This window comes from Daktulosphaira vitifoliae, unplaced genomic scaffold (assembly GCF_025091365.1).
Source record: "Daktulosphaira vitifoliae isolate Bord-2020 unplaced genomic scaffold, ASM2509136v1 Scaffold_3, whole genome shotgun sequence".
NCBI classification, from domain to species: Eukaryota; Metazoa; Arthropoda; class Insecta; order Hemiptera; family Phylloxeridae; genus Daktulosphaira; species Daktulosphaira vitifoliae.
In genome coordinates, this window is record NW_026099574.1 from 29,446,662 (window position 1) to 29,472,945 (window position 26,284).

The 26,284-nt window shown below is 26.0% G+C and overlaps 4 protein-coding genes across 8 annotated transcripts in view; 3 read left to right on the forward strand and 1 right to left on the reverse strand.

Annotated features, from left to right (window-relative positions):
• Window positions 1-1,659: 1,659 nt before the first annotated feature.
• LOC126902106 (uncharacterized) lies at window positions 1,660-3,306 on the forward strand. The gene has a single exon (XM_050679131.1). The coding sequence runs from the start codon at window positions 1,660-1,662 to the stop codon at window positions 3,304-3,306; it is 1,647 nt and encodes a 548-aa protein (XP_050535088.1).
• Window positions 3,307-3,477: 171 nt separating this feature from the next.
• LOC126900763 (uncharacterized) lies at window positions 3,478-13,203 on the reverse strand. The gene is made up of 12 exons (XM_050676694.1): window positions 12,792-13,203; window positions 12,551-12,680; window positions 12,331-12,492; window positions 11,932-12,068; window positions 11,636-11,839; window positions 8,104-8,286; window positions 7,848-8,040; window positions 6,891-7,101; window positions 5,676-5,853; window positions 4,897-5,010; window positions 4,683-4,831; window positions 3,478-4,128 (listed from the first exon to the last, which is right to left on the reverse strand). The coding sequence occupies exons 1-12, from the start codon at window positions 12,795-12,797 to the stop codon at window positions 3,672-3,674; spliced, it is 2,124 nt and encodes a 707-aa protein (XP_050532651.1). The 5' UTR covers window positions 12,798-13,203; the 3' UTR covers window positions 3,478-3,671.
• Window positions 7,001-11,408, forward strand: LOC126900762 (serine/threonine-protein kinase PLK4). Of its 4 annotated transcripts, none has more exons than XM_050676692.1 (2): window positions 7,001-7,121; window positions 8,839-11,408. In XM_050676692.1, exon 2 carries the CDS (start codon window positions 8,839-8,841, stop codon window positions 10,987-10,989), a length of 2,151 nt encoding a protein of 716 aa, XP_050532649.1. In that variant the 5' UTR covers window positions 7,001-7,121; the 3' UTR covers window positions 10,990-11,408. The 4 variants fall into 4 exon arrangements, with proteins under 4 accessions (XP_050532649.1, XP_050532650.1, XP_050532647.1 ...); XM_050676693.1 differs by lacking the exon at window positions 7,001-7,121 and adding an exon at window positions 7,612-7,631; XM_050676690.1 differs by lacking the exon at window positions 7,001-7,121 and adding an exon at window positions 7,647-7,826.
• Window positions 13,204-19,941: 6,738 nt separating the features above from the next.
• Window positions 19,942-26,284, forward strand: part of LOC126900770 (RNA-binding protein squid-like) — a 9,088-nt gene continuing 2,745 nt past the window's right edge. The window contains exons 1-6 of one of the 2 annotated variants that reach the window (XM_050676702.1): window positions 19,942-20,338; window positions 23,809-23,849; window positions 23,907-24,034; window positions 24,088-24,366; window positions 24,429-24,513; window positions 26,198-26,227. In XM_050676702.1, the coding sequence (XP_050532659.1) occupies window positions 20,235-20,338; window positions 23,809-23,849; window positions 23,907-24,034; window positions 24,088-24,366; window positions 24,429-24,513; window positions 26,198-26,227 (667 nt within the window). In that variant the 5' untranslated portion in view covers window positions 19,942-20,234. The remainder of the gene's footprint in view (window positions 20,339-23,808; window positions 23,850-23,906; window positions 24,035-24,087; window positions 24,367-24,428; window positions 24,514-26,197; window positions 26,228-26,284) is intronic. The other variant, XM_050676703.1, reaches the window with a different exon arrangement.

Genomic DNA, 26,284 nt, shown 5'->3' on the forward strand with positions numbered 1-26,284 from the left:
TATTTTAGGTTTTAGCAAAAGTGAGAAGGTATTTTTTGTGACTATCATTTATTTTTTTTGCTCTAACTTGACCTACTTTTTTTAACGATACGTCAAATGATTCGTATCTTCTTGAAGATATTACCCTCAAAAATTGTCAAAGTCCTGTGTATAAAACTTATAACTTTGTTTACTGCTATAACATTAACAAAAATGACCAAATAAATAAAATTCTATTTTTATATAGATGCATGTTGTCTTTACCTATCCTTTGGTATATTTTTTTTATAAATCTGACCCTTTACCTGCCTATAGGGGGGATACAAAATGACAACTTTTTTTTTTAGTTAAAATAATTAATTAAAATTAATTCAGTTCTGGATATTTCTATTGATGTTATTGAATGCGAAGATGTGAGCTTAGATGATATGGGAGATCGTGTCAAGTGGAAGTCTAAGATAAGAGTAGCCGACCCCAAGTAGTTGGGATTAAGGCAAGGAAGAAGAAGAAGATGAAGATGATAGAATCTTTTTAAATATCAAAAGTTACTTAGAAATTATTATTATTATTTCTATTAAAGTGTTCTATTACGATAAAAATGCAAATAAATAATGAGTTTTTCTGATAAATTTACTGTAAATAGTAATTATAAAATTTCCTGACGCAGTGATTTAAAACACTATCAGATGTCAAATATTCTTGTCCCAACTATGCCACGTCCATACTGTGCCACAACCCCACTGAGCTACGTTTTTATTATTGTTAGTGCGAATCACACTATAATATTGTATTTTATCTTTGTTTAGCTGGTCAGCAATGTATCTTTTATTATAAATCTAGTCAGTGTACGTTCCACCGCTGAACCATCAGCGACGCGCTCTAATATTAATCTAAGTCATACTTGTATTAAATATTGTCATTTAAGTTAATTATAAATAAAATTACGGAGCAAATATTTTGTAAATTATATTTATAGTTTGTTAAGTTTCATATTTATTACATTAATCAAACAAATTAAAAAATATCATACAAATAAATTTAAGTGAGCGTTCGATTTATTAACGATTAATAATCCCGCTTCATCAACAATTATGTTTTTTTGAAAATCTTATTAGTGACATAAATAAAATTAAAGTTTGAATATAGCTATAGATCATGTCATATAGTATTTTCTTCCGTAAAAACATTCTAATTAAATTCAGGCTGAAATTGAAGAACTCAGAGATCCAGAAAGCCCAGAAGATCCATACAGAATTCAATTTGAAGAAATGTACTTTAAGGTAGTATCAGAGTATGAACGAATATTGGCTAGTGATCAAGCAGAAATAGAAGAAATAAATCACACGGTAGATATTCGAAACACATCATAACCACCCATAATGACGTCAACACTAACAAACAGTTGTGTATCTAATCAACCATCAATTGTAAAATTAGCGCCATTAAGTGTACCTACATTTAGCGGCAGCTATAAAGAATGGTCAACATTCAATGATATATTTAATGCGTTAATTCACGAGAACGAAGCATTAACTGATGTACAAAGGTTTTTTTATCTAAAAGCAGCTTTGTCGGGCGACGCATTGAAGGTAATACAATGCTTCGAAACATCAGCAAAAAATTATAAGATNGGAATCAGCGGACAATCTGCGAATGTTTACTGACGATTTAGTCGGCAACATGAAAGCACTAGAAAATTTAGGCCACGATGCTAATTTATGGGGTCCTCTGATGATTCACGTCATATCAACAAAACTTGACACAAACACATTGCGAGCGTGGGAAAAGCAAGCACCAAAAACTGAAGTCTCAGAAGTCAAAGACATAATTGAATTTTTAAATAATCACTGTCAACTATTAGAAGCGGTTGAAAGTGCAAAAAGGTTAAATGAATGCGGTGACAATCAAAAAAAGGAAAAGAAACGATTTGATTATCAAAAAAGGACCGTATTGCATGCGACTTCAAAAAAATTTAAATGTTATTTATGCAATGAAACAACTCATGCTATATATCATTGCAAAAAATTCTTAGACCTAACAATAAAAGAGCGTCATCAAAAGGTTACTCAATTAAGCATTTGTAATGTATGTTTGGCTCATCATTCAGAAAACCAATTATGTAAATTTTCAGGCTGTAGGAAATGTGGAGAAGCACATAATACATTACTTCACATACCCGAAGAGCAAAGTGATGAACAAATCATAAGTACACATGTGACGTGTGCAGAACAAAAACAAGTTTTGTTATCAACAGCAATAATAAAAATTAAAAGCCATTTTAATGAAACATTCATTGTAAGAGCACTGCTCGATTCAGGCTCTCAAACTAATTTTATAACCACTGAGTTAGCGCAAAGATTAAAATCGCCACGAAAAAGAGTAAATATTAGTATATCTGGTGTAGATAATTCTAAAGGTAAATCATTTTACTCTATAACAACATTAATTCAGTCACAAAATAGTAATTACAGTAGACAACTCGATTTTTTAACGTTATCAAAAATAACTTCATTTTTACCACACGAAACAATAAACACAACTGGTATAAAAATACCTAATGACGTTAAATTAGCTGACCCACATTACGACGTACCTGGCAAAATAGATGTACTATTCGGTGCTGAATGTTTCTATAGTATACTAAAGGCCGGTAAACATAAGGTAGATGCGACTGAAATAATTTTCCAAGAAACAGAACTAGGCTGGATAGTTGCAGGATCTGTGTCCAGTTTAGCACAAACAACTACAAAAACATTTTTCAATTCGATTGTAATTGATAACCAAGTAAATTTAAATGAATTGATGTCAAAATTTTGGCAAGTAGAAGAAATGGGTTCAAACATAAAACTCAGCATTGAAGAAAGGTCTTGTGTCGAGCATTTTGAACAAACAGTAAAACGTGAACATACGGGAAAATTTATTGTTGAACTCCTACTGAAAAACAACGTTGAAATACTTGGTGATTCAAAGGCAATGGCGCGGCGACGTTTTCTAGCTACAGAAAATAATTTACGAAAAAATAATGATCTTCGTGTAAAGTACGTTGAATTTATGGATGAATACATAAAATTGAATCATATGAAAGAATCGCAATCAATAAACGAAATATCATACTATATGCCACACCATGCTGTTTTACGCAATCACAGTGCAACAACACAAACCCGTGTTGTATTCGACGCATCTGCACCGTCCACTTCAGGAACAAGCTTAAATCAAATGCTTATGAAAGGGCCGGTAATTCAAGATGAACTTATATGTAAATTAAAGTTTGAATATAGCTATAGATCATGCCATATAGTATTTTCTTCTGTGAAAACATTCTAAAAATCTGGATCCCTTTTAAAAGAGATAAAACCTAAATCATATTGTAAGCGTTATGATTATAACGTGTATTTGTCCTGTTTTTAAATTTTTCTAACAACAAATTCCAAAATATATTAATTTTAAGTGTATTTTATGGCAAGTGTTAACGTTACTTAATTTCGCCTGAATTTGTTACAAATTATTTTTTATACAGTTTGTACAACAGAAAAATTTTAAGAGGCGCATTGAATGAAATTTAAAAACTTCAAATTGAACTGATCATAACTTAAACAATTTTGTTAAAAACATGAAATTATAATTTTAATAAAACATATTACCAAAATAATTTTATTAATTCATATACATCGCTAGAATAAAATTTATATCTAACTATTTTTCTTGATCGACTCGGCCAAAACTTTTTCTTTGTATTCAATAGCCTTAAGAAATGAACGGTAATCAAATGCTTGGTGATAACCACACTTTGAAAACCCGTTAATTAGGCATTTAATTTCAAATGATGAAATCAACATGTTGAGCTTGCACACAGTTATTACCCTCATAAAAGTTTCTTGTGGTACAATTCCTTGTTTGAACTTATCATAGTCCTTAAATAAATCATCTAACCCAATATTTGGTTTACTACAAAGTTTAGACAATGCTGAATCAATAGCGGCTCTCTGTTCATCTGTTAAATTATTACACAATCCTTCGTAAGTTATCAAATATTCTTTGGGTGAAACTGTCGGGTTCTTATCCAATCTTAATGTAGTAAATGCCTCTTCGATAATGTTGCAAAATTGTCGGTATTTAATGTAGCCAGGGTAATTTTTAGATGAAAACCTATCATATCAATAATTAGTTTAATACTGATTGGATTCACTTAATCTATATATTGAGTGAATTAAATAAATATTATATATATATATACATTTTTATAAATTAATTTTTTATCAAAAAGTAAATAACATTAAATATTAAACTTTTATTATTAATTTTATACATATTCCATACTCGTATATATTAATATCAAGAATTGTGTGATGAACATTAGGTAGAGGAATAGTTCTTTTACGATATTATTAATATTTTTTTTTTGTGTTATAAAATTTGTTTGTTCATAAATTATCATATAGTCGCCATTATATAAAAAGTGATCAAATAATAATTAAAAAAATGTATTTTGACAAAAATTACAAGTTGAAAAACTGTATAATTTATAAACAATTTATTTTCACATGATTTAAACATTTAATAACATTGAAGTACAAATTTGTTTATTCATTTTTCAATGTTTTCTGGACTTTTTAAAGTATTGAAAAAATTCAATCACTTGGTCACTTATAAAGTGGCGACATCGATGTACAATAATTACAAATTACAAAATTTCGTCGTACTTTTTTTCAAGCAAATCCAACTCTTGTAAGTTAAGCTGTATTCCAGCTATTGCAATGCCTCTTTGAAAATTTTCATTACTTATAAGACTGTGATTATATTGATCAAATACTCTAAAAAACTGGTCAATTTTGATCCTACCTCTTTTAACCTATTATTGTAAATATAAATTTTATATAAAATAAATTAAAAACAAAATGATACTAGTTTCATAACTATAGTTTGTATTTTAGATATAAGTGAAGAAAGTGAGATGTTTTTTAGATTATCGCATATTTTTTCTATATTTAACAAATCATCAGTTTCTATTTTTATTTTTGGTTTATGTATCTGAAAAAAAATTAACATTTTTTGAGTCCAGAATTATGATTCTACAATTATTTATTTATTAAATTTTAGCTTACAAAAAAAAAAATGATCTAGAGAGAAAAGAATAATAGAACTATTATGTGTCAACCAAAAAAATTAAAATTTTATTTTAATTGTACATTTTTTTCTAAACTAAGGCTAATAATTTATCATCTAACTTAAAAACTATTTTACCCTTCTCTTAAGATACGCTGTTTTAAAGTAATGATTTTACCAGTGCTATCCAATTTATTTGAATAGACTTAAAATAGAAATAGTTAAAAATATTAATATTTTTAAGTTAAAATGTTGCAGTTAGAGGAAATTCAAGGCTCTCATTTTATATTTCCGGAATTCTCTAAACATTTATATTAATTTAAGATGTTTTTTATAACACTAACTAATTTCCTAATAATGATCGTTAATAAATTATATTATCATTAAATAATATATAAATAATGATAAATAAAAAAAAGGGTCTACAGAATGAGCAAGGCACACAAACCTACATCCATTAGAAATGACTATTATTTTTAAATTATGGCGAGGAAAAAGGGTAAATATATAATCCTCATACAGGCCTTCAGCTTAGTAGTTAGAGGCTCTACTGAGCGTCCTAGTAATTTAAACTAAAAATATGAACTTACAATTGATTTACTATCTTCATAAGGATTAACAATATTCTCTAAAAATTTCAAATAATTGAACCCATCAACATTCATAAATCTTTTTTCTAATACACGCAATTCTTCGTCTGAACATTTTACGCCTGCTGTAGACATAGCTCGACGAAAACAAGATCGAGTTATATGCCCGTGATTATTTCTAGACGAAATTAATTATGTTAAACTATTCAAATATTAAAATCGAGATTTTATTTATATCTAAATTAAAAAAAAGGATTTAATATTAAATTTATAACTGATGTTACTAGTCTCAAATAAAATAATGATTTAAATCCTTAGTACCCTCACAAATTTTGAAAAATATAATTTATATATAAATATATTATATACTAAAAACATTTTGAAGAAATGGAAATTAATTTAGCGCCCAAACATATAATACTACTTGTGTCTATAGGCATCAACATGTTATGTAACATTGGCATCTGCAGGAACGTCAAAAGAATTTGTAGCTCTCCTTGACATTTTGCTTAGTCAATTTTTATAAATTTGAGTATTATAATAATTTGCAAGTTGAATCTTTTTTTAATAAAAGATTAGAAAATAAAATTTTTGTCTAATTATATTAAGAACACCAAGATTAAAAGAATAGTTTTTTTATAGATTAATTACATGTATATTTGATTTATTTTTATTAAATTTATTGACACATTTTTTTTTAAATAACACAAAAAACAACTAAAAACTCTATTATTCTGCAAGACCCATGGGCGCTTGTTCGAATAACGTTTTCGGAGATGCTAACTGTATTTTCTCCTTACTCTAAAAAAACTATACATGCTAATGACAACATATACAGAGTGTTCAGTAAGTCAGGAAACGGGTTTCTATTGTTCTCATTGTTACAAACAATGAGAACAATAGAAACCTGTTTCCTGACTTACTGAACACCCTGTATAATTTTTTTTATTTTTTAGGATGCTAATTCGTTAATTTAGAGGCCTTCTTGTTTAGCTTATGGAGAGAACTTCAAAAAGGCACGGTTCCTTTGTCGAGGATCACGATCAACCCCTCATCCCTTCAACACTAAGTCTGTTGAGCGGATAGCTTTTTTCCTAAGTGAAGAATTGTTATAAAATAAATTACCATTTCAAATAAAATATGATCTATTACTCAGTCAGAATATTATCTTAATAAGATCAATAAAACAAATAAGAGTAAAAATCTATTTGTTACCTGTCAAAAGTTCTAAAATAAGGTTCTAGTAGAATTCGCCTTTGGAGTAAATAATTTTTTATGTTAAAAATCAATGGATCAAATAAATTTCGCATATGTAATTCAACGGATTCCCAATCTTGTCCTCCTTTCCGAGGCATATCTTTGACATCTCTAGGTGGACACTCAATGTCACTTTCTGGAGTTTTTTCCAGATTTTTTTTGACAAAAACTACAATTAAAATTTAAAAGGTAGGTACTACGTTAATTTAATTAAATTTTACAAGAATTTATAAAAAGAAATAATAACTTTAAGTGGAAATAAATAAGAGTAAATACATTTTTGAAAAAAATAACAGGTTTTCAACAATTTAATTGAAATGTTTAGGAGTATAAAATAAAAAGTTATCTTATGGTCGTTCTTGATTGTAAAATAAATAGATTTAACGAGAACATTCCCATTAAATTTCAATAAAATGTATTTATGTGTAGGCTTTAGTCTTAATTTGTGTTCAATAAAATAATAGTTTAATTAATTAAGTTGGCATCCATGGGAGGTAGTTTATTGTTGAAAGATTTTTTTGTGCTCTTAATTAATTCCAACACTGATAACAATAAAGCCGTTATCATTTGAATTCATATAATGTCAAAAAGTAAACAAAAATATTAACTGTTATGAATTTAAAATATCTAGAATAATATTTTTTTCAAAAAAATTCAGTGTTACAAGTTTTATTCTCTATTCGAATATGATCGTATTAAGTATGAATCAGTTAAATAAGTCGATTGTTATTTAACTATACTTATTTTAGTTAATACTTTATACTAAAAAAATCAAGATGAGACAACTCAATACAAATGAATAAAACAGAATTTAAAATTAACAACTGATTTAGTGTTAAGTACATCTAAGTAAAAGAAAAATTATTGATTTATAAGTGTTTTTTTTTAATTAAGGTATAGTTAAAGTTTATTTACCTGTATTTATTTCATCCTCAAATTTTTTCCATCTAACATTTTCTGTTAGATTGTTATCTTTAAACATTAATATTAATAAAGAAAGCTCTGACTCTGAGTAGTACAAACGATGTAATGAACTAATACCAATCATGTCAAGACATTTTCGAAATTGTTCTTTACTTATAACTCCCTTATTATATGGGTCAAATTGCTTTAAAAAATCAAACATAACAGTATAATAATATCAATTACACACAAAATAATATCTAAATACTGTAAAAAACTGTCCAACATTAATTCTATTTTGAAGTACATGTTTTTGAACATTTCTTAAAATTGATACAACATTATCCTTATGTCTTTTATTAGTGATTACTGAATGGAAAACATTTTCATTATTTTTTAATTTTGTTTTATTTTTCATTTCATTTTTATTGATTTTTCCTTTAGAAGTATCCTATTAGATAAAGAAAAATTTCCTGTTATATTATTCAACATAAATAATTTATCTTATGTCTTTAATAAAGAAAATTTTTAACAAATTTACATTTCATTTCATAATCTAATTATTTTTATTTTGTATTCAAATATAGGTGAGTAAATATAATCAATGAGACTTCCACCACTATATTGAATTACCCCTCCTTGGCATCTAGTAGGTGCCTGCTTATAAAATTTTTAGAATTCAATGAAATTTCCAAATTTTGTATCTTGTGTTGTACTATATTCTCAGTCTATTCTCGCGATTACTGTCATTATTTCTTTTATATTGAGTGCTGGTTGCATTATTTAACTACCTTTTTATATTTTATAATTTATTGTACATCCTTTACTTTTGTTATACTAATAAACACTAATTATTTCTGTAATTCATAACGCTAATTAATACTATATCATCTAATTCTCCTATGTAATTATTGAGCTATAATATTTTCATAAAAATGCTAATCAAAAATATATATTTAAGCTCATAATATAATATTAATTAAGTACTTTACTTTACTTGCAGATGTTTTCTTACAAATCTACACTTTCTGATAGTATAGATGGTTATCAAAAACTAGAACTTTTGGGTAAAGGTGGATTTGCATGTGTATATAGAGCACAGTGTCGTCAAACTGGACGTGAAGTAGCTATTAAAGAAATTGATATTTGGATGATGAAAAAGCAAAACATGATAGAACGTGTTAGACAAGAAGTTAAAATACATAGTCAATTAAAGCATCCATCAATTTTAGAATTGTATACATTTTTTGAAGATTGCCAACATGTTTATTTAGTTTTAGAATTGTGTCATAACGGTGAATTGCTTCAATATTTAAAACTAAATGGAAATAAATTATCAGAGATAGAAGCTAGATATATATTAAGACAAGTTGTTGAAGGTTTATTGTACTTGCATAAACATAACATTGTACATAGAGATATGACCTTAACAAATTTGTTATTGACAAAAGACATGCGTATTAAAATTGCTGATTTTGGTCTTGCTACTCAGTTAAATTCTAGAGATGAAAAACACATGACAATGTGTGGTACTCCAAATTACATATCACCAGAAGTTGCAACTCGAAGTTCTCACGGCTTAGAAACTGATTTATGGGGATTAGGATGTTTATTATATACTTTACTAGTGGGTCATCCACCATTCGATACTGATGCTATTAAAAGTACGTTAACCAAAGTTGTTATGAGTAATTTTTCATTACCTAATTATTTATCAAGTAAAGCTAAAGATCTAATTAACTGTTTATTAAGAAAAAATCCAAGAGATCGTATAGATTTACAAGGTGTATTAAACCATGACTTTATGAAAGAAAAAATTTTAAATGATGGAAATTCTATATGGGTTCAGCAGTCTCATTTCACTGAAGATAGTGGCTTTAATACAATTTCATTTAATAAAGATAAATTATGTGGTTCATCCACAGGTTTTAACTATCCACAGCCATTTTTAAATCCTAACTATGAACAAAATTACCAAAGAAGTTGTGGTAGTTCAAATTTAAATGTGTTACCACCATGTCGGGGTTATATTTTAAGTTCTGAACTAAATAAACAAGAATGCTGTCATTCATCAAGTATAATGCATAGTTTCAGTAACCATAATAATAATGTACAAAATAGATGTCCTATTTCATCTCAACATTCTGATAATAAAAAAATGTCTGTTTTTGACAATCAATTTTTACAATCTTTCAAAACATTTCCTGATACAAGCTCATCTAACAAAATGGCTAGTTGTTTTACAACAGCACGTTTACAAAAACATAGACATAAAACAAAGAATAAAGTCTTAAGTATTTTAGAAAATGGAGAAGTATGTGTAGAATTTGTTAAAATAAAATCTAAATCAAAAGAAGAACGAGTTGTTGAAGTTATTCGTATTTCACCTGATGGACAACATATGGTAGTTTATAAGCCTAATGGAGAAAGAGGGGTAAAATTACAAGATGAACCACCTTCAATTCCACAAAAAGGTGCTGATGAAGTGTACAGTTATGAGTCTTTACCTCAACAACATTGGAAAAAATATGCTTATGCAGCCCAATTTGTTAATTTAATAGCTTCCAAAACAGCCAAAGTTGTTTTATACAGTGATAAAGCAAAATGTTTATTGATGGAAGATGGTAAAGCTTTCGAGGCACATTTTTATAATGGAACTTTAGTATCAAATATTGGAAGTGGCATTACTAAAATTATAGTTGATGGAAAAACAAAATCATTCAGTACGCCTGAGTACTTGAATGAAATTGAAAATATGATTTATAACCAATTTAAACAATATTATGAACATTGTTGTTTAGTTGAGAAAACGTTAGCAGCCATTGATACAAGTTCTAATGGTATAACAATTTTTCCTGTAACATTAGGAAGAAGACCAAACACAAAAAATAATTTAAATATAACTCCTAATAATGAACAAGTAAAAAGTTCATTTTTAGTTAAATCAGGTGAAGTTTGTATAACTTATGGTGATGGATCTCAAGTCACTCTTGACACAAATACAGGGAAGGTTAAATGTGAAACAGTTCAAGGTATAACAATGATATACGACCAAAAAGATAGACATCTTTTACCAGAGTGGGCAAAAAATTGTCTAAAAGAAATCCCCCATTTATTAAAACCATCAGAAAATTGGAAGTGGCCAAATAGATAATATTGACTAATAATGTCTACAATGAATTCCTCTTCCTAACCATATTATCAAAATGAAGATTGACTGACTTTAACTTTTTTTTATTAATCTTCAATAATAACTTCATTTATCACATATTGTACATTTATCTGAATAGATGATATCTATGTAAAGTTTACCAATTTTCTTATAATTTAATTTCTAATTTTATGATGATAAGTATCTTTTAATTATTACTCTACCTTTTTAGGTAATTTATTATCTAAAAAAAAAACTTCTGTTTTATGAAGTCTAATCATGACAATTTTTGTTTTTTATTTTTGGTTATATGTTATAGGTTTTATTTTTTTAAATCTAAAACTATTTTTATACCTGAGAAGGTAGAATATTTTTGCATGTATTTGAAGTACACATTTAAATAATATATCAGTATTATTATATATCAGTAAGTTAAGGTAATAAAATAATTTAAGTGTTACAACTATATTATATGTATATTGTATTAAATATTATATAAAAAATAACTCTTAAGTAATTTTTTAGATAATATCTTATAAATAAATGTAATAAAAGTTTAAATATTAGGTATTCTACAAAAAAAGTAATAATAGTAAAAGAGTATTTTTATATTTTAGAAAAAATTTTTTATTAAAATTTGATTACTTACATTCAAAATAGTTTCCTTTAAATTATTACTTTGATTATAAATCCAATTTAATTTATCCAAAAACTTATTTGTGTTAATCATATAACTGTAAATAATGAACTGATTAATAATTGGCTGTAATTCATGTTGAGATAACTTTATGTTCAAGCTATACAGTATATCCATAAACTGTTTAATAGTCATCAAACCCTTATTACCTGACACCTAAATTAAACTATATTTTTATTTTTAAACAAACATTTTTTCCAAAACAATTTATTTAATTATGTATCAGTCATTTTTCTATATCTTTATACTTTTTCGTAATCTTCAAAATAAGGTTTCAGATTCAGATTTTGTGACTTTAAGTCATTGGTCATCTTCATCATAGAATTAAGAAATTGTAAATCACTTTTAGTATAATTTGACAATTTTTCACTGAAATTGTCTTTGTCTAGAATAATCAAAAGATAAATTTTATAAAAATGTTAGAAATATAATTCACAAATTTAGTAAATGAGAACTGATCAATAGAACTATTTAAAATCTGTTATTTAGAAGTAAATTTAATAATTAAGTAAAAATAATAATTATTAGAAATTAATATTGACGATTATATATGAAGTAATTATAGTTATCAACTGGAATTGCAACTAAAATAGTAGTAGTGCTATGGAAAGAGGTAGTAAGATTTTTTTTAAAAATGAATGGATTACTGTTATAGGTAGGTAATGATTCATGAACCATTTGAGAGAATTCAACATAACGTAAATTGCCATTTGGTTCACAAAAACACTGAACTAAAAGTTCAATTTCATCATCACTTAAATCGATTATAGTTTTTAAAGGTCCAGATAATACTGTTTTGAATTGATTTACTGAAATAAAATATTTGAAACTAGAAAACTGAATAAGTTCATTTTATTATTTGATCACTTGTTATAAAACCAATTTTTTTTGTGTCGTAAATTAAATAATACTCCAAAAAATTAAATTTTATTTTATTCACTACGTTCCGAATTTTAGAGCAGATTTTCCAAAGATCTCGTCGAACTTTTGCTGTATACTAAAATACATAATACATAAATTAAAATAGTAAGTTTAAAAACTCATTTATTATATGACTAATAATAATAAATATGTTAATTAAAATACAGAAAATAAAATTTAAACTCACTTCCATTCTTAAAATTAGTTTTTATGATTTAAATATTATGTGTTTACTATTTAAATTTATAATATCCATTGATATTTATTTATTTAACATCAATATAGCATAAAATAATTAGATAAGCCAACTATTTTTTAATTTACCATTTCTGCATCAGAAAGTGTTATGTGTAAGCGACGAAATGTCAGTGACGATCAAATGGGAGGGAAATTAGGGGTATAGTTACTTTCATTGGCATAAACTTTTTGTAATTTGGGTACAATTTTTATATTAATGCTGAATAATCAATGGCGGATCCAACAATATCTACCGGCAGTAACATGAGACAACGATAAGAACCTTCCAAAATTATTCAGACATAACTAAAGTTTATATTTATTTTTTTTTTTATACAATAATTTCAAGAAAATGCAAAACTTTTAACCAATAATTGTGTGTTAGTGTCACAGCATTGTTATTGTAAAATGTATAAAATAAATGCAGACAGAGTATCCACTGCTGGCAACTGGTAATTTGACTGATAAATAAAATAATGCAACCATAGAATCAATAATGGACTCGGCCATCGGCGTCAGACTACTTTAATAATATTCAACACAGGATATATTGTCAAACATTAGTCTCAGTACTCGGTTGTCGTTGTCCGACTACAACAGAAAGTCAAGAGTTTGTTTATTCTTGACTCCTTTACCTACCTATCCTACTTAACGCTTTAATAATTGTGTCTTGCGTTTCGTTTTTACCTTGTACTTGGTTATATCCTTTTCCTAGTTCGCATAATATTTATGTCTTGTATTTGTCTACACTTTATATTTGGCTATCTTACCTGTTTAACTCAAGTACTTGTGTCTTGCACTTCGTATGCGCCTCATACTTTGGGCTCCTTTAAATTGCATCAGGCATTTATGCCTTCATCCAAAAAATTATGACACTTTATACCTTGGTGTTTCTCAGTGGCACTTTCTATAACAACGTCTTTTCGAAACCCTTGATAGTCAGCCGCGTATACTATGTCTACCAGTATTCACACGTTCAACACATTTTTATTCTTTATTTTTGTCTTACCACAATTGTTAATTGTATAATTGCTGTATATAAAAATAGCACGTATATACCTAAAATTTTATGTGCTACACATATAAAATTGTATTTAATTGTTGATGGAATCATGTTTTTTTAACTTCCAATATTTAAAAAATATGTCTTTTAAAGAAGTATTATAAATATTTTTCAAAGCATAGTCATGTACTTGATCAAACATTTGAATATTGTAACACTAAAAGGTTAATTTCTATATAGTTTATTAAATGAACTTTATGTGTTGGCACTTAATAGTAAATTGATATAACTCAATAAACATTTTTGAACATTAAGTTCATATTAATTGGAAGTGCAATAACTAATAATAATTTATCATTTACACAAAAATATTTGAACTCCCTATATTTTTTTTTCTCCAGAAATCTGAATAAATATCTATTGACTTTTATGACTTTAAATTAATTAAAACTTTATAATCTTTTGTATTAAAATATTTTTATGTAAAATAATAAAAAATTATAAATATAGTATATTCACTATTATATAATAGTAAATTATAAAAAATTTTATACTCAAAGCATAGTTGTTAATTATTTTTTATAATTTATTATTATTTTTAATAGGTATATTATTTTAAATAAAATTATTCTTTGGGAGCATGTTTTATTTAACTTGAAAGGTCGTTCTATTGAAGTATTCTTATTTACCTCTTATTTATATTATTTGGAATACAATTACTAGAGTCTATATTAATACTGGTAAAATACTAACTACTTAAATAATGATAAAACTATAATTGTAACATTGTATATTCATAAAAATAATATAATAATATTATTATTTTTATGAATATATATATATATATATATGATTTAATTTATTGGAATAGATGAATAACTGATATTTTCTTTTCAGAAAAATTGTTTGTTGCTTAAAGTGGCTATTATTAAAAGTTTTAGTGCATATACGAGAACAGTATTTGATTTTTGTATGACAAGAGAAATGCCCGCAAATTTTAGTTTTTGTGGCAACACTAAACAAGCTTTTAATAAGTTTCACATTTTTAAAGTACTTCATGGTATGAACATTAATCTGTAATAAAAATGCAAATTGAATATGTTGATATATTGATACCACGTTAGTAAATCGAACTAAGTCTGGAAAACTAATTTTGAAACTACAAAGAAAAAATAACTTTTATATTTATAATACATTTTTCATAGAAAAATTTATTTGAATGATTTTGGGGTGTCGTGTGTACAGATCACGCTATGTTGGTTAAAATGCTGTCATTGAATAAGCCATAATGTTTCAAACAATATGAATATTGTTGGTGTAAATCCCAAACAGACTTACTTCTTTTTATTGCAGTGTAAAAATACTGGTTATATCATAGTACAACTAGTATTTTTATTCTTTTCTAAATAGCAGTTAAAAAATCATTGGATAAAAACAGTGTTAGGAAAGTTCCTTTTTAAATGGAACTCGTTCCGTTCCCCGTTCATTTTCTAAAATATGAACTCGTTCCAGATCCTAGTTCTTTATATTAAGAAGGAACTTGTTCCAGATCCAGTTCCTCCAAAATAAGAACTCGTTCCACTCTTCGTTCCTTTTATGTAACCAAGTTATTTAAAAAATTGTTTTTATTTTTATTATGAATTTTTAGATTATATGGCATATTTAAATCAAAAGGCATAAATAAATATGTTTAATAATGTTTTATAACTAGTAACTACACAAAAACAATTACATCATTCTGTAATAAAAATGTATAACTGTACTACTGATCTTTTAAATCAGAATATAAATAACTACTATAATAATTAAAATGCTACACTTTACAGATGTAGTTTTAAATATTATAACATTGTAATAATGCATATTTCTTATTATTAGACTTATAGCTGTCAACTGTAAAAAATTTGTACAGTTAACAACTATTTACACTATTTACAACTACTTATTTACAGTTTTACTATTTAATAGTATTATATTAAAAGTATTTTTAGTATTTAACACACACATTAATTACAAATTTGAGAATTATTAGTTCTATTAAAACAAAACAAAATTTTCATTTTATATACCAAATTTGTTTTATTTTAATAGAACTAATTTTTCAAAAAGTGAATCACTCAATTTATGGCGTTTTTGTGTCATCACATTGAAACCTGTCGAAAACAGTCGCTCAACAGGAGCACTAGATGGAAGGGGTGTGTTAAATTCTAAAAATACTTTTAATATTGCAGGGTACAATAGTAACACAGTCAAGTCTTTCGACTGGCATTTTAAGAATAATTCTAACTCTTCAATACGAGAACTTGAAGTTGTATTTTTCTCTACTGGTAAACATATATTAAATATTTACTGTATACCTACATGTGATAATAACTCTATTTATAGTCAATTGATTCATTTAAACATCCTACGATCTCGGTTGGGTATATAGGGGACTTCCATTGTCAAAAGTCAACTAAAAATACCTTAATATTTTAATGTCTAGATACGAAGAAAACTACACTTAAACATGTTTATAAAAATTTTTAGGAACTGTAATTTCCATTCACGTTCCTTAAAAAATGGAATTTGTTCATTTTCCTCGTTCCTTTATTTTAAAAGGAAGCAGTTCCTAGCATCGTTACTTCAAAAAGAACTCGTTCCAGGAATCCGTTCCTTTTGGAACTAGTTCCTTCTCAACACTGGATAAAAAAAGATGAAGATGATGCTACAACCTGTATATAGGAGCGATCCTAGTAGTAAATTTTAGGGGGGTGTGAAGTGAATTTTGTCGACAAAGCTGTTATTGAACCAATGAACGACAATTGAACTGTTATCGAACTTTTTAATGCTGAACCGAGAAACGGTCTATGAACTTTTGAAGAACTCAGTTCGCCCCATGTTAAAATCCGTATTCAAATCTCATTTTGAATCGTGCTATGAACGGTTTTGAATTGAGTTCAACACCGTTGTTACTATATTAAATGAACTCGAATTTCTACTAGGGTATTAGCTTCGATGCGAAGCTGAGAAAGTATTCATTTTATTATATTGTTTTTTTTTTTTGTGTCTGTAAACGCTCAATCTCAGTAATGAACAATACGTCAAAAGATCAAAAATCGTACCTAGTCGAAGGCACTACCCTCAAAAATTGAAATAATTTCCCTCGTTTCTCATAAATAAGGAAAATATAAAAATAAAAATTATGAATTTAAAAATCGCTAATTTTTGACATTTTTTTCAATTTTTTTTACTTAACACTGCTATAACTTTTTTAAAAATAACTAAATCAATATATATATTTTTTTATAGATACATGATGTCCTTTTATTTGGTAGATTTTTTTATAAATCTGACCCTTTACCTGCCCACAGGGGGTATTCAAAATGACAACTTTTTCAACTTAACTTTTGAAAGTGTTCCGAAAACTCTGACACTTTTATATATACCTTAAATTAAAGAAAATGTAATATATTTTATAATGGAAAAAAAAATTTTCGGACTTTATTTTGTTTTCATTGTGAAAATGGACATCAAAGTTAATAAAAAAAAATATGATTTTTGTAAAAAAATTCTTTTTTATATTTTTAACTTTAATTTAAAAAAAAAATTCGACCTCTGCATTTATCTTCATAGTGAAATTGACTACCGTATTAAAAAATATGCTATTTTTGTGTTAAAATTCTGGGTTTTGTATTTTATTTTATTTTAAAATACCTGACAAGGGGAGTACACTAATTTTCATGAATATTATATAAATCAAATTGATATAGTATAAAAAGCTAAACTTATTTAATTTTTTTTTATTTTTTTAAGTCGAGAAGTATAAGTTTGAAATTCGAACTAGCATAAATTACCATTTTTTCCAAATGACAGAAGCGATGTACGGTTGCCGAGTCATTAACTCTTGAGTTTTATGCGCTTGGGGTAAAAGATTCCAACCCGTTTATGGCAAGGAGATTTTTTGCATTTTTTTCTTAATTCTTTTTAAGTTACAATAAATTTATACTCATTTGATTTTCGTCTCATTTAGATTCAATAACTTCAATAAAGATCAAGGATCCCATCACTGTAGTCACCCCTCGTGAGAAGAAATTTCTTATTCATATTAAAATTATTTTACTATATTTTAGCTTCGATGCAAAGGTATTTGCAAAAAATAATGAGATTTTCTGATAAATTTACTGTAAATAGTAATTATAAAATTTTCTATTTAATGATGTCAATTTCAAACTTGCAATTGAGCTAAAAGTTCTTCTTCTTCCTCGCCTTAATCCCAACTACTTGGGATCGGCCACCTTTATCTAAATTTCCACTTGACACGATCTCCCACATACTCTACGCTCACATCAGATGTCCTCATATTGCATTCAATAACATCTCTCCATCTCTTTTTTGGTCTTCCTCTACCTCTTCTTCCTTCAACATTCTTTTTTACAACTGTTTTTACGGCTTCCGATTCTTCTCTTCTCTATTAAGCTCTTCTAATTGAGCTAAAAGTTATGGCAACATATTCTATTTTTTTTACTATAAACTTTCACAAAACTTTATCAAACATTTTTCATCAACTTTAAAGGACCAAAAAAAAATGAAATTTTGGACTGATTATTTTAAACATAAAAAAATCAAAATGAGTAATAATTTGAAAATAAATTTTTTTTCTTTTAATTATTATTTTATATGTAATTAGTAATAATATCAAAAATTAGAAGATATAAAAAAAGTCTAATTGCATGCAATTAGATTTTTTCTGCAAATCTACAGATTTGAAAATAGCACGAAAAATTGATTTAGAAAAGTATATTTTTGCTTCTGACGAAAGTTTCTTGTAGTCCAGTGTATTTATTCATAAGTAATAACAATTTTTTATTAAAAAGTATTGCATCAATTTCATTAAATTTTTATACACGTTAAAAATAAAGGAATATACAATTACTTTATTATTTTTATAATTTCTCCATATAAATTGCAATATTAAATTATTGAATATCAATTTCATACTAAATTTAACTACGCGTTATCGCATATTCCGTCGTCTAGACTAGACTGTCATAACGCATTCACCCCACCCCACGCCTCTCTCACAACACGACGACTACACTATTCCTGTATAAATTTATTTTTAGTTATCGTACCCGTACACGCGTGCTTGTCATCAATATTATAATCAATATTATGTATATATAAACAAATTTTTATTTTGACTAACCAATACCATCCGCGTGTCATACGGCTTACGTACATATTCCTACCGCCTTTAATACTCAGGTATAACGTTAGTCCGACTCGCCCGCCCAAAAAACACGGGTATACCTAGTGCATGATACGTTTATGTACTTAAGTTGCTTTACTTGTATGTATATATATATTCTAATTACTATTAAAATGTATATATTAACACGCTTTATTCTTATTTAGAGATATAGAGTGTATTTATTCCGATTACAAAGGATGATTCCCGTATCGTCATTTTTCGTCACTACCTCCATATTCCGAGAGTGGGTAATTTACGCGCCTGCTGCTTTCCTTGGAGTGGTAGCCGTTTCTCAGACTCCCTCTCCGGAATCGAACCCAGATTTCCCGTTACCCGTTACAACCATGATATTGATAGTAACTACTATCATAACATAAAACTAAAAAGTGAAAAATAAATATAGTTTAAAAAAAACTAAAAAAACACGCTTTTAAAGCAAATCAAACTAAAGAATTCAAAATAATTATGAAAAAAAATACTAGTATTATTGTGATAAAAGCGTCCGGCGCTTAATATACGAAAAATATGGTACAAAGCACCCACGTTGTACATGTACAACTTTAACAGCCTCTGGAAAATACTCATTATGTGACGAGATTAGCGGTAAACTTTTGGTCACGCCAGTCTAATCAATAGCTTATTCGATTCATTACTGGCACCAGTCGCATGTGAACCTCAAAATTAATGAGGGTCTAGTTGAGGATTCCGCGGGTGATTAGTTTTGTACAATTTAATACAACATATTACTCAAAATTCATGGTAACATGGTTGATAACACAATGTAAATTACAACAAAGTCAGGTTTTTTATGTTGGTCAAACTGAAGATGTCTAGCGTTACCCCGCTTACCCCGACATCTCAATGGCGGTAGCCATTTTATTACGGCTTTCTATTGAACACCTCAACCTTAAAATTTTTGATATTGTCACAGTAAATCAGGCTTTCTTTTTCTGTCTTCTCGTGTCTAAATTTGAAATCCGGCTCGCATTAACTAGATAAAATTGTTTCGCCATAATCTTCATTTTCGCAAATTTTGTATCAAAAAGTAATAGCCTACCAATTTTGTTTAAACTAGTATTTATACTCGCGTTTATAGCTCATCAATATCTTAGCCTTTTTTGATCTTGCACCTACAATAACTCAAAAAGTTTGCAATTATGTCTGACGATCAACAAAATGAACAGCAGACAAACGGAACAAATGAAAACAATGGAGTTGAACAACCAAGCACACAGGAAGAGTTAGCTAAAGAAGATGACAGGTAATTTAGCCATTTACTACGATAGTTATAAACCTTTTTAATGCATGGTTTAATTATTTTTATGAACTTGGCCGAAATAACCTATTTTTTATACGATTGCCTCAAATAAGAAAATTAAGAGTATTCAATTGTGATATTAATTTTAATATATATTTTTGTTTTCAACGACATATAAATAGCGTTTTAATTTTTTAAAGTATATAATCTTCGACCAATTTGTTAACGGCAATATTTAATAAATTGAAGAAAACATAGTTGATTTTTTATTGAATATATTTATATTGTAGTGAGGATAGTAAATTTGGAATTTATAATGGTTGATTTTGTTTAATTGTAGTAAATTTTGTTCTGGGCAATAGTCAAATTAAACAAATTTCCCTATTTTCAAATATTTTTTCATTAGTTTAGTTTAAAAGGTAAAAATTATCTTTATTATAGCTAAAATAGTTATTTAAAAATTAGTGTTAAATTATTATTTTATTGTTTATGAACAATTAAACTTGTTTAATTTAAATAGTGATTTATACAATAAACATATTTTTTTGTTTTTAATATCTAATCAACTTTGTTTATTCTGAGAAATATGATTTCTGTATTATTGTTTTTATAAAAGATAGTGCTGTACTTTTTGAAGGTGTCTAAGTAAAGATTTAAAAATTTATTATAGTTCTAAAATTGTCCTCCTTTCATTAATCTAGCTGACATGATAACTATAGAATAACATATGTTAGTACTTCTATCACATAGTTTGATTTGATGAAATTAAAATTCAAAAATGCTTGTAATTTTGATTTGTCAAACTGTTATACCGTTTTTAGTTTTTTCTAAGTTAAAAATATTAAAAAACATACCTGATATCTTAGTAGTGTCCTTAAATAAACGTAATCCATGATTATTATTATTAATACATTAAATTATTGACATTTTTTAAAATTTTCTGACATGTATTATCACTTAAATAAATTTAGTTAGTATGAAATTAACCTATAACTAATTATATCATTATTATATTTGTTAGTCCATTTGAGTAAATTAATGTCTTTTCGTAATTCTGTAATTATCTAGTACACATACTTAAACAAATTTCTCTATCTTTAACTAAATCAAAAATTTATAGTATTTTGGTAATAAATGTTGAGTATAAGTAATTATGATTAGGTGTTTAACGTTATAAAAATTACTTTTTTGATGATGATTATAAATTCATAAGATGATGAGTTAATTATTATTACCTAGATTCAAGTGAAGTGGCTTGTATGTAAGTATAAAATATTCCAAATTTGGTCATAAAGAGACGCTATTATGAATTATTTAAAATTTTATTTCAAAAATCTACTACTTTCATTAGTTTTGAAAAAGCTGATACGTTTTTAACTTAATATCACTGATGTTATATTTGATAATTTGATAACACTTGATATTATCTTGTAACTTAGTTAAAATGATATGTACTTTTGTTAAATTTTTTTTTTTATGTATACATCATGTTAATTAAAATATTTTATGTTAATAAATTAATAAATTTAATGAAGATCTACGTTTTGACTTACCTACTACACAAGGGTTTCAAATTCTTCTCAATGGGCTTCAAGATAATTATTTTTGGAAACCAAAATAATGTTCATATATATTTTAATTCTTAAACAATTTGTACAAGCAGATAATTCTTGTAAATCTAAACATGATATCTGCGTCTCTTCAGGACCGTATAGGCCTATGTATCGATTACCTTTCAACGTGGTGTATAAATATGCGCAGGTGACGATCATGTCATTTCATTCAAGAAAAGATGTTAAAATATTGGACACATTGTACCTCAGGTATACAATTGACAATGGTTGAGTGTCATTTCTGCAACTACTAGAAGCAGACAACGCCTACCAAATGGTAGGAATCATTAAGTATTATTCGATAAAATAATGGAGAATGATTTGTTCACAAATTCTTAAAAAATTAATTTTATATATACATTCTTAAGTTTCAGTAAAATAATTAAGCAGTTTCAATTTAAAATCAATTAGAAGATGATAAATAAAAGTTTATACATTGTAATTTCAGATATAATCATTTTATAAAACTCGTATGTTTAATTGCAGATTTCTTGGTTTAAGATTCTCTAGTTAAAACTGAATTCACATCTAATTATATTTAAAATATTTACTATAAACATTAAATGTAATTTTTTTTGTAATATTTACTTTATCCACTATGTTACTTTAAATGGTAAATTTATTTATATTGATACTTATGCCTTATTATTTCTTTTTATTGTCATCTTTCCTCATTCTCCAAATAATGATAAAAAAAAAAAATAAGCTTGTTTGTCTAGAACAAACAATGCATGATTTATAAAATATAAATATAAAAATCTAAATGGCTTTTAAAAAAATATTTTAAGCTATTATAATTTTATAAGTTATTGAAATTCCATAGTATGAATATTTTTTTTTTTTTTTCATATTTTAAATATAAACCAATTTTTTTTTTATGACATTTGGATTTTTAAGCTATAGTTTTAGGTTTCTTCCTAGCTGCAATTTTTGTCTCCTAGAAAATTATTTCTAAAGAAATTTATGTATAATCAATTAATTTTGTTAAACATTTTTAATACCAGCATTGAATAATAAAAATAATATTTAGTTGTTACAATCATTATTTCTTGGTTTTATTAAGACATTATTATTAATATTTTATAAATTGATTATTAATGTGATTTTTTTATTTTAAAATAAAAATTTTTATAAAAGTGTTAATCTCAATTTTTAATCTTGCTTATAAAGTTAATGAATTAATGTATTAAATTTATGCTATGTTTAAATTAAAATAAAATATTTTTTCATAAATTAAAAAGAACTTTAATTGGAAATATAAATCATGTGTGTTTAATTAATAATTAATTACACTTAAAATTTTTCTATTAAAATAAAATTTGAGAAAAATAGCAGCTAGCAGAATTATTTAATATGTTGAATTTTAATTTCTAATCCTTTTCCTTTATATTGACTCCTTATTTGTATTTGTTGTACACAGGTTTCAGATTATCAAATTCAATTACTTTAAAATACTAATACAAGTTTTTAATATTATGATTTAGATTTTATATGTATTTTTTTATTAGAGAAGATTAAAGGGAATTATTTGAAATATTACTTTTAAGAATGTAAAAATAGTGTTGTTTTATTAAAAAAAAAAAAAAGTCAGTTAAATAGAGTAATTATTTGTTATAATTGAACATTGAAATATATTTAATTTTTATTATTACATAAATTACATACTGGGATTAATAAATAATTTTCTTATATAAAGGGAGTTTTTCTCTTGTATACAATTTATTTATGTCTACCTGAATTCCTAATCTTTTATCATATCCATTTGTGATTGTATGTGTTTAAAAATATAGTAAAAAGATAATATTTTCAAATGTATGACAATATAACTATATATACTAATTTGTATTTTTATTATTTTAGAAAATTATTTGTTGGTGGATTAAGCTGGGAAACAACAGAAAGTAATTAATTTTTTATTCTTTTTTACACAATATTTACTGTAAGTTAAAAAATTTTAGAGGAATTAAAAGAACATTTTGTTCAATATGGTGAAATAACAAATATCAGTCTCAAAACTGACCCTGCCACTGGGCGCTCTAGAGGATTTGCTTTTATCATTTTTAAATCAGTTGAAGGATTAAATAATGTAACAAATTCATTTTTTCTCATTTTCAAAAATTTAATTTTAATTATTTTAAGGCATTTGCTGCTGGAGATCACGTGATAAATGGAAAAAAAATTGATCCTAAAAAAGCTAAAGCCAAACAAGAAAAAGTATTTGTTGGAGGCTTACCATCAGATGTTACCAATGATGAAATAAAAGAGTTTTTTGGAAAATGGGGTGTTATTGTGAACTTGGAGGTTCCATTTGATAAAATGAAAAATCAACGAAAGGGATATTGTTTTATTACGTATGAATCTAGTGACAAAGTGCAAGATTTATTTAAAACTGCAAAACAGACTATTAAAGGAAAAGAAGTATGTAACTAATAATGGTTTTTTTTAAAGGTTTGATTTTTTCATTATAGATCTAATTATAGGTTGATGTCAAAAAAGCTGCACCTAAACCTGCCAATCCGTATTCAAATCCAAAAACAATGAGAGGTAGAGGAGCTGCTCGTGGAGGTCTGTTAATTTTATATTTTATTTCAAAATAGTTTTAAATTTTTTGACTAGGTGTATTTAAATGTTACACAATCATAAATACTTGTTATGGGTAGTTTTTTTTCTAGGCAGGCGATTTAAAAATAAAACTGAATTTTCCTCTTTCAGTCTATTAAATATATCACTTGATTGCACATTTAATGTTGTTTGAATACTGTACCATTAAAATGATTGTAAAATTGTGTAGTAACTAAAAAAAATTAGTTTTGATATAATAATTATAGATCTAGACATTGTAGACTTAAATCATTATTCAATATGGTATTTTATTCAGTAATCAAAATGTTAACTAAANTTATTTGTGATAATGTGATTTGCACCAAGTGTTAAAAAGTTTCAGTATATTCTCTCAAGATACATGAACTTATGACTCAAAAACTGAAGGAACTTTTTTTTTTTTTTTTTTTTTTTTTTTTTTCGTGAAATGAACGTGTTCATTAGTATTTTTTATTTTTAAATAGTTAATTCGCAGCATATCTATATATCCATTAGCATAAACAATTCAGTTAAAACAAACCTTAACAAAAAATAATTGAAAGTCATACCTTCAGTGGTGTATTGGAATTCTAGGAGGGCATACAAATAAAGAAAAATGTTAACTATTTAGTGTAATAAAAAAAATCATAACAGACTCTAACGTTATAGGTTGTAAATCAATAAGCGCTACCAGTTTTAAGTAATAGACTACCTGCGTTGTCAAAGTAAATCGGTAATTCTTATCGTTATATAAAATAATAATGTACTGTTTAGAAAACTACTGCATTTTTTCTTCAAATATCATATATTTTAAAGTAGCCTATCTTGTTTAAATTTCATAAATTTTTTTTTTTTTTGCTCAACACTTATAACAACAAAAATATATAAAAATAATATGGGTTTGTCATTTGAAAACCTGAAGTTAATACAAGTTCTAAGTATAAGGAATGGTGATAGAAATTTAATTTTTCTTGTGAAACAGCTCATCAAAGATCCATAAAGATTAAAAAAAAAAAAAAAAATTGTTTATAACACTTGTATCTTTAAAGATATTACGTGAAGCATTGTTAGCCAATCACCCTGTATATGAAATATTGTATAAATATTAAAGTGCACTAACAAATCATTTAGCAAGTAAGTTTTGTAGTAAGAAGGCATTTCTTACTCAAATTTGGCAATTTTTTTAATTATGACACTAACATTTTGATGGTATAATATATAAGAAAGTTCATCTGCAAAATTCTTATTCTTTTATACTTGTATCATGGTCTAAATTAATCTATTTATCTTAAAAGTTAAACATTATGGTTTTTGGCTCAATGAATAGGGATTATAACTTCTTTTAGATCAATAAAAAATTCTCATAGTATTAATTAAGTACTCGTCATACTTTCAATAAAATATATACAATATTGGAAATCCTGGCTTAAATTTTTACATCAGGAATAAATTATTAATAAATATCAAAATTACTTACTTTTGATGTACTCACAATATGCATTTAAAGAACAATTTTTAATATAAAATCTTTATTTTTTATCTATGCTGAAACAAAACAATGTAATTGACAATATAGTATAAAAAATTAATTAAATATTTCATTCAATTATTTAAATCTTTCAATCTCTATATTGAGATAATAAAAAAAAAAAATTTTTTTTTGTTTCAGCATATGGGCCGTATGCTGCACCATATGGAGGTAAGAATTTTTAATGACTTAATGTTCAACTTTTTTTTTTTTTTTTTTTTTTTTTTT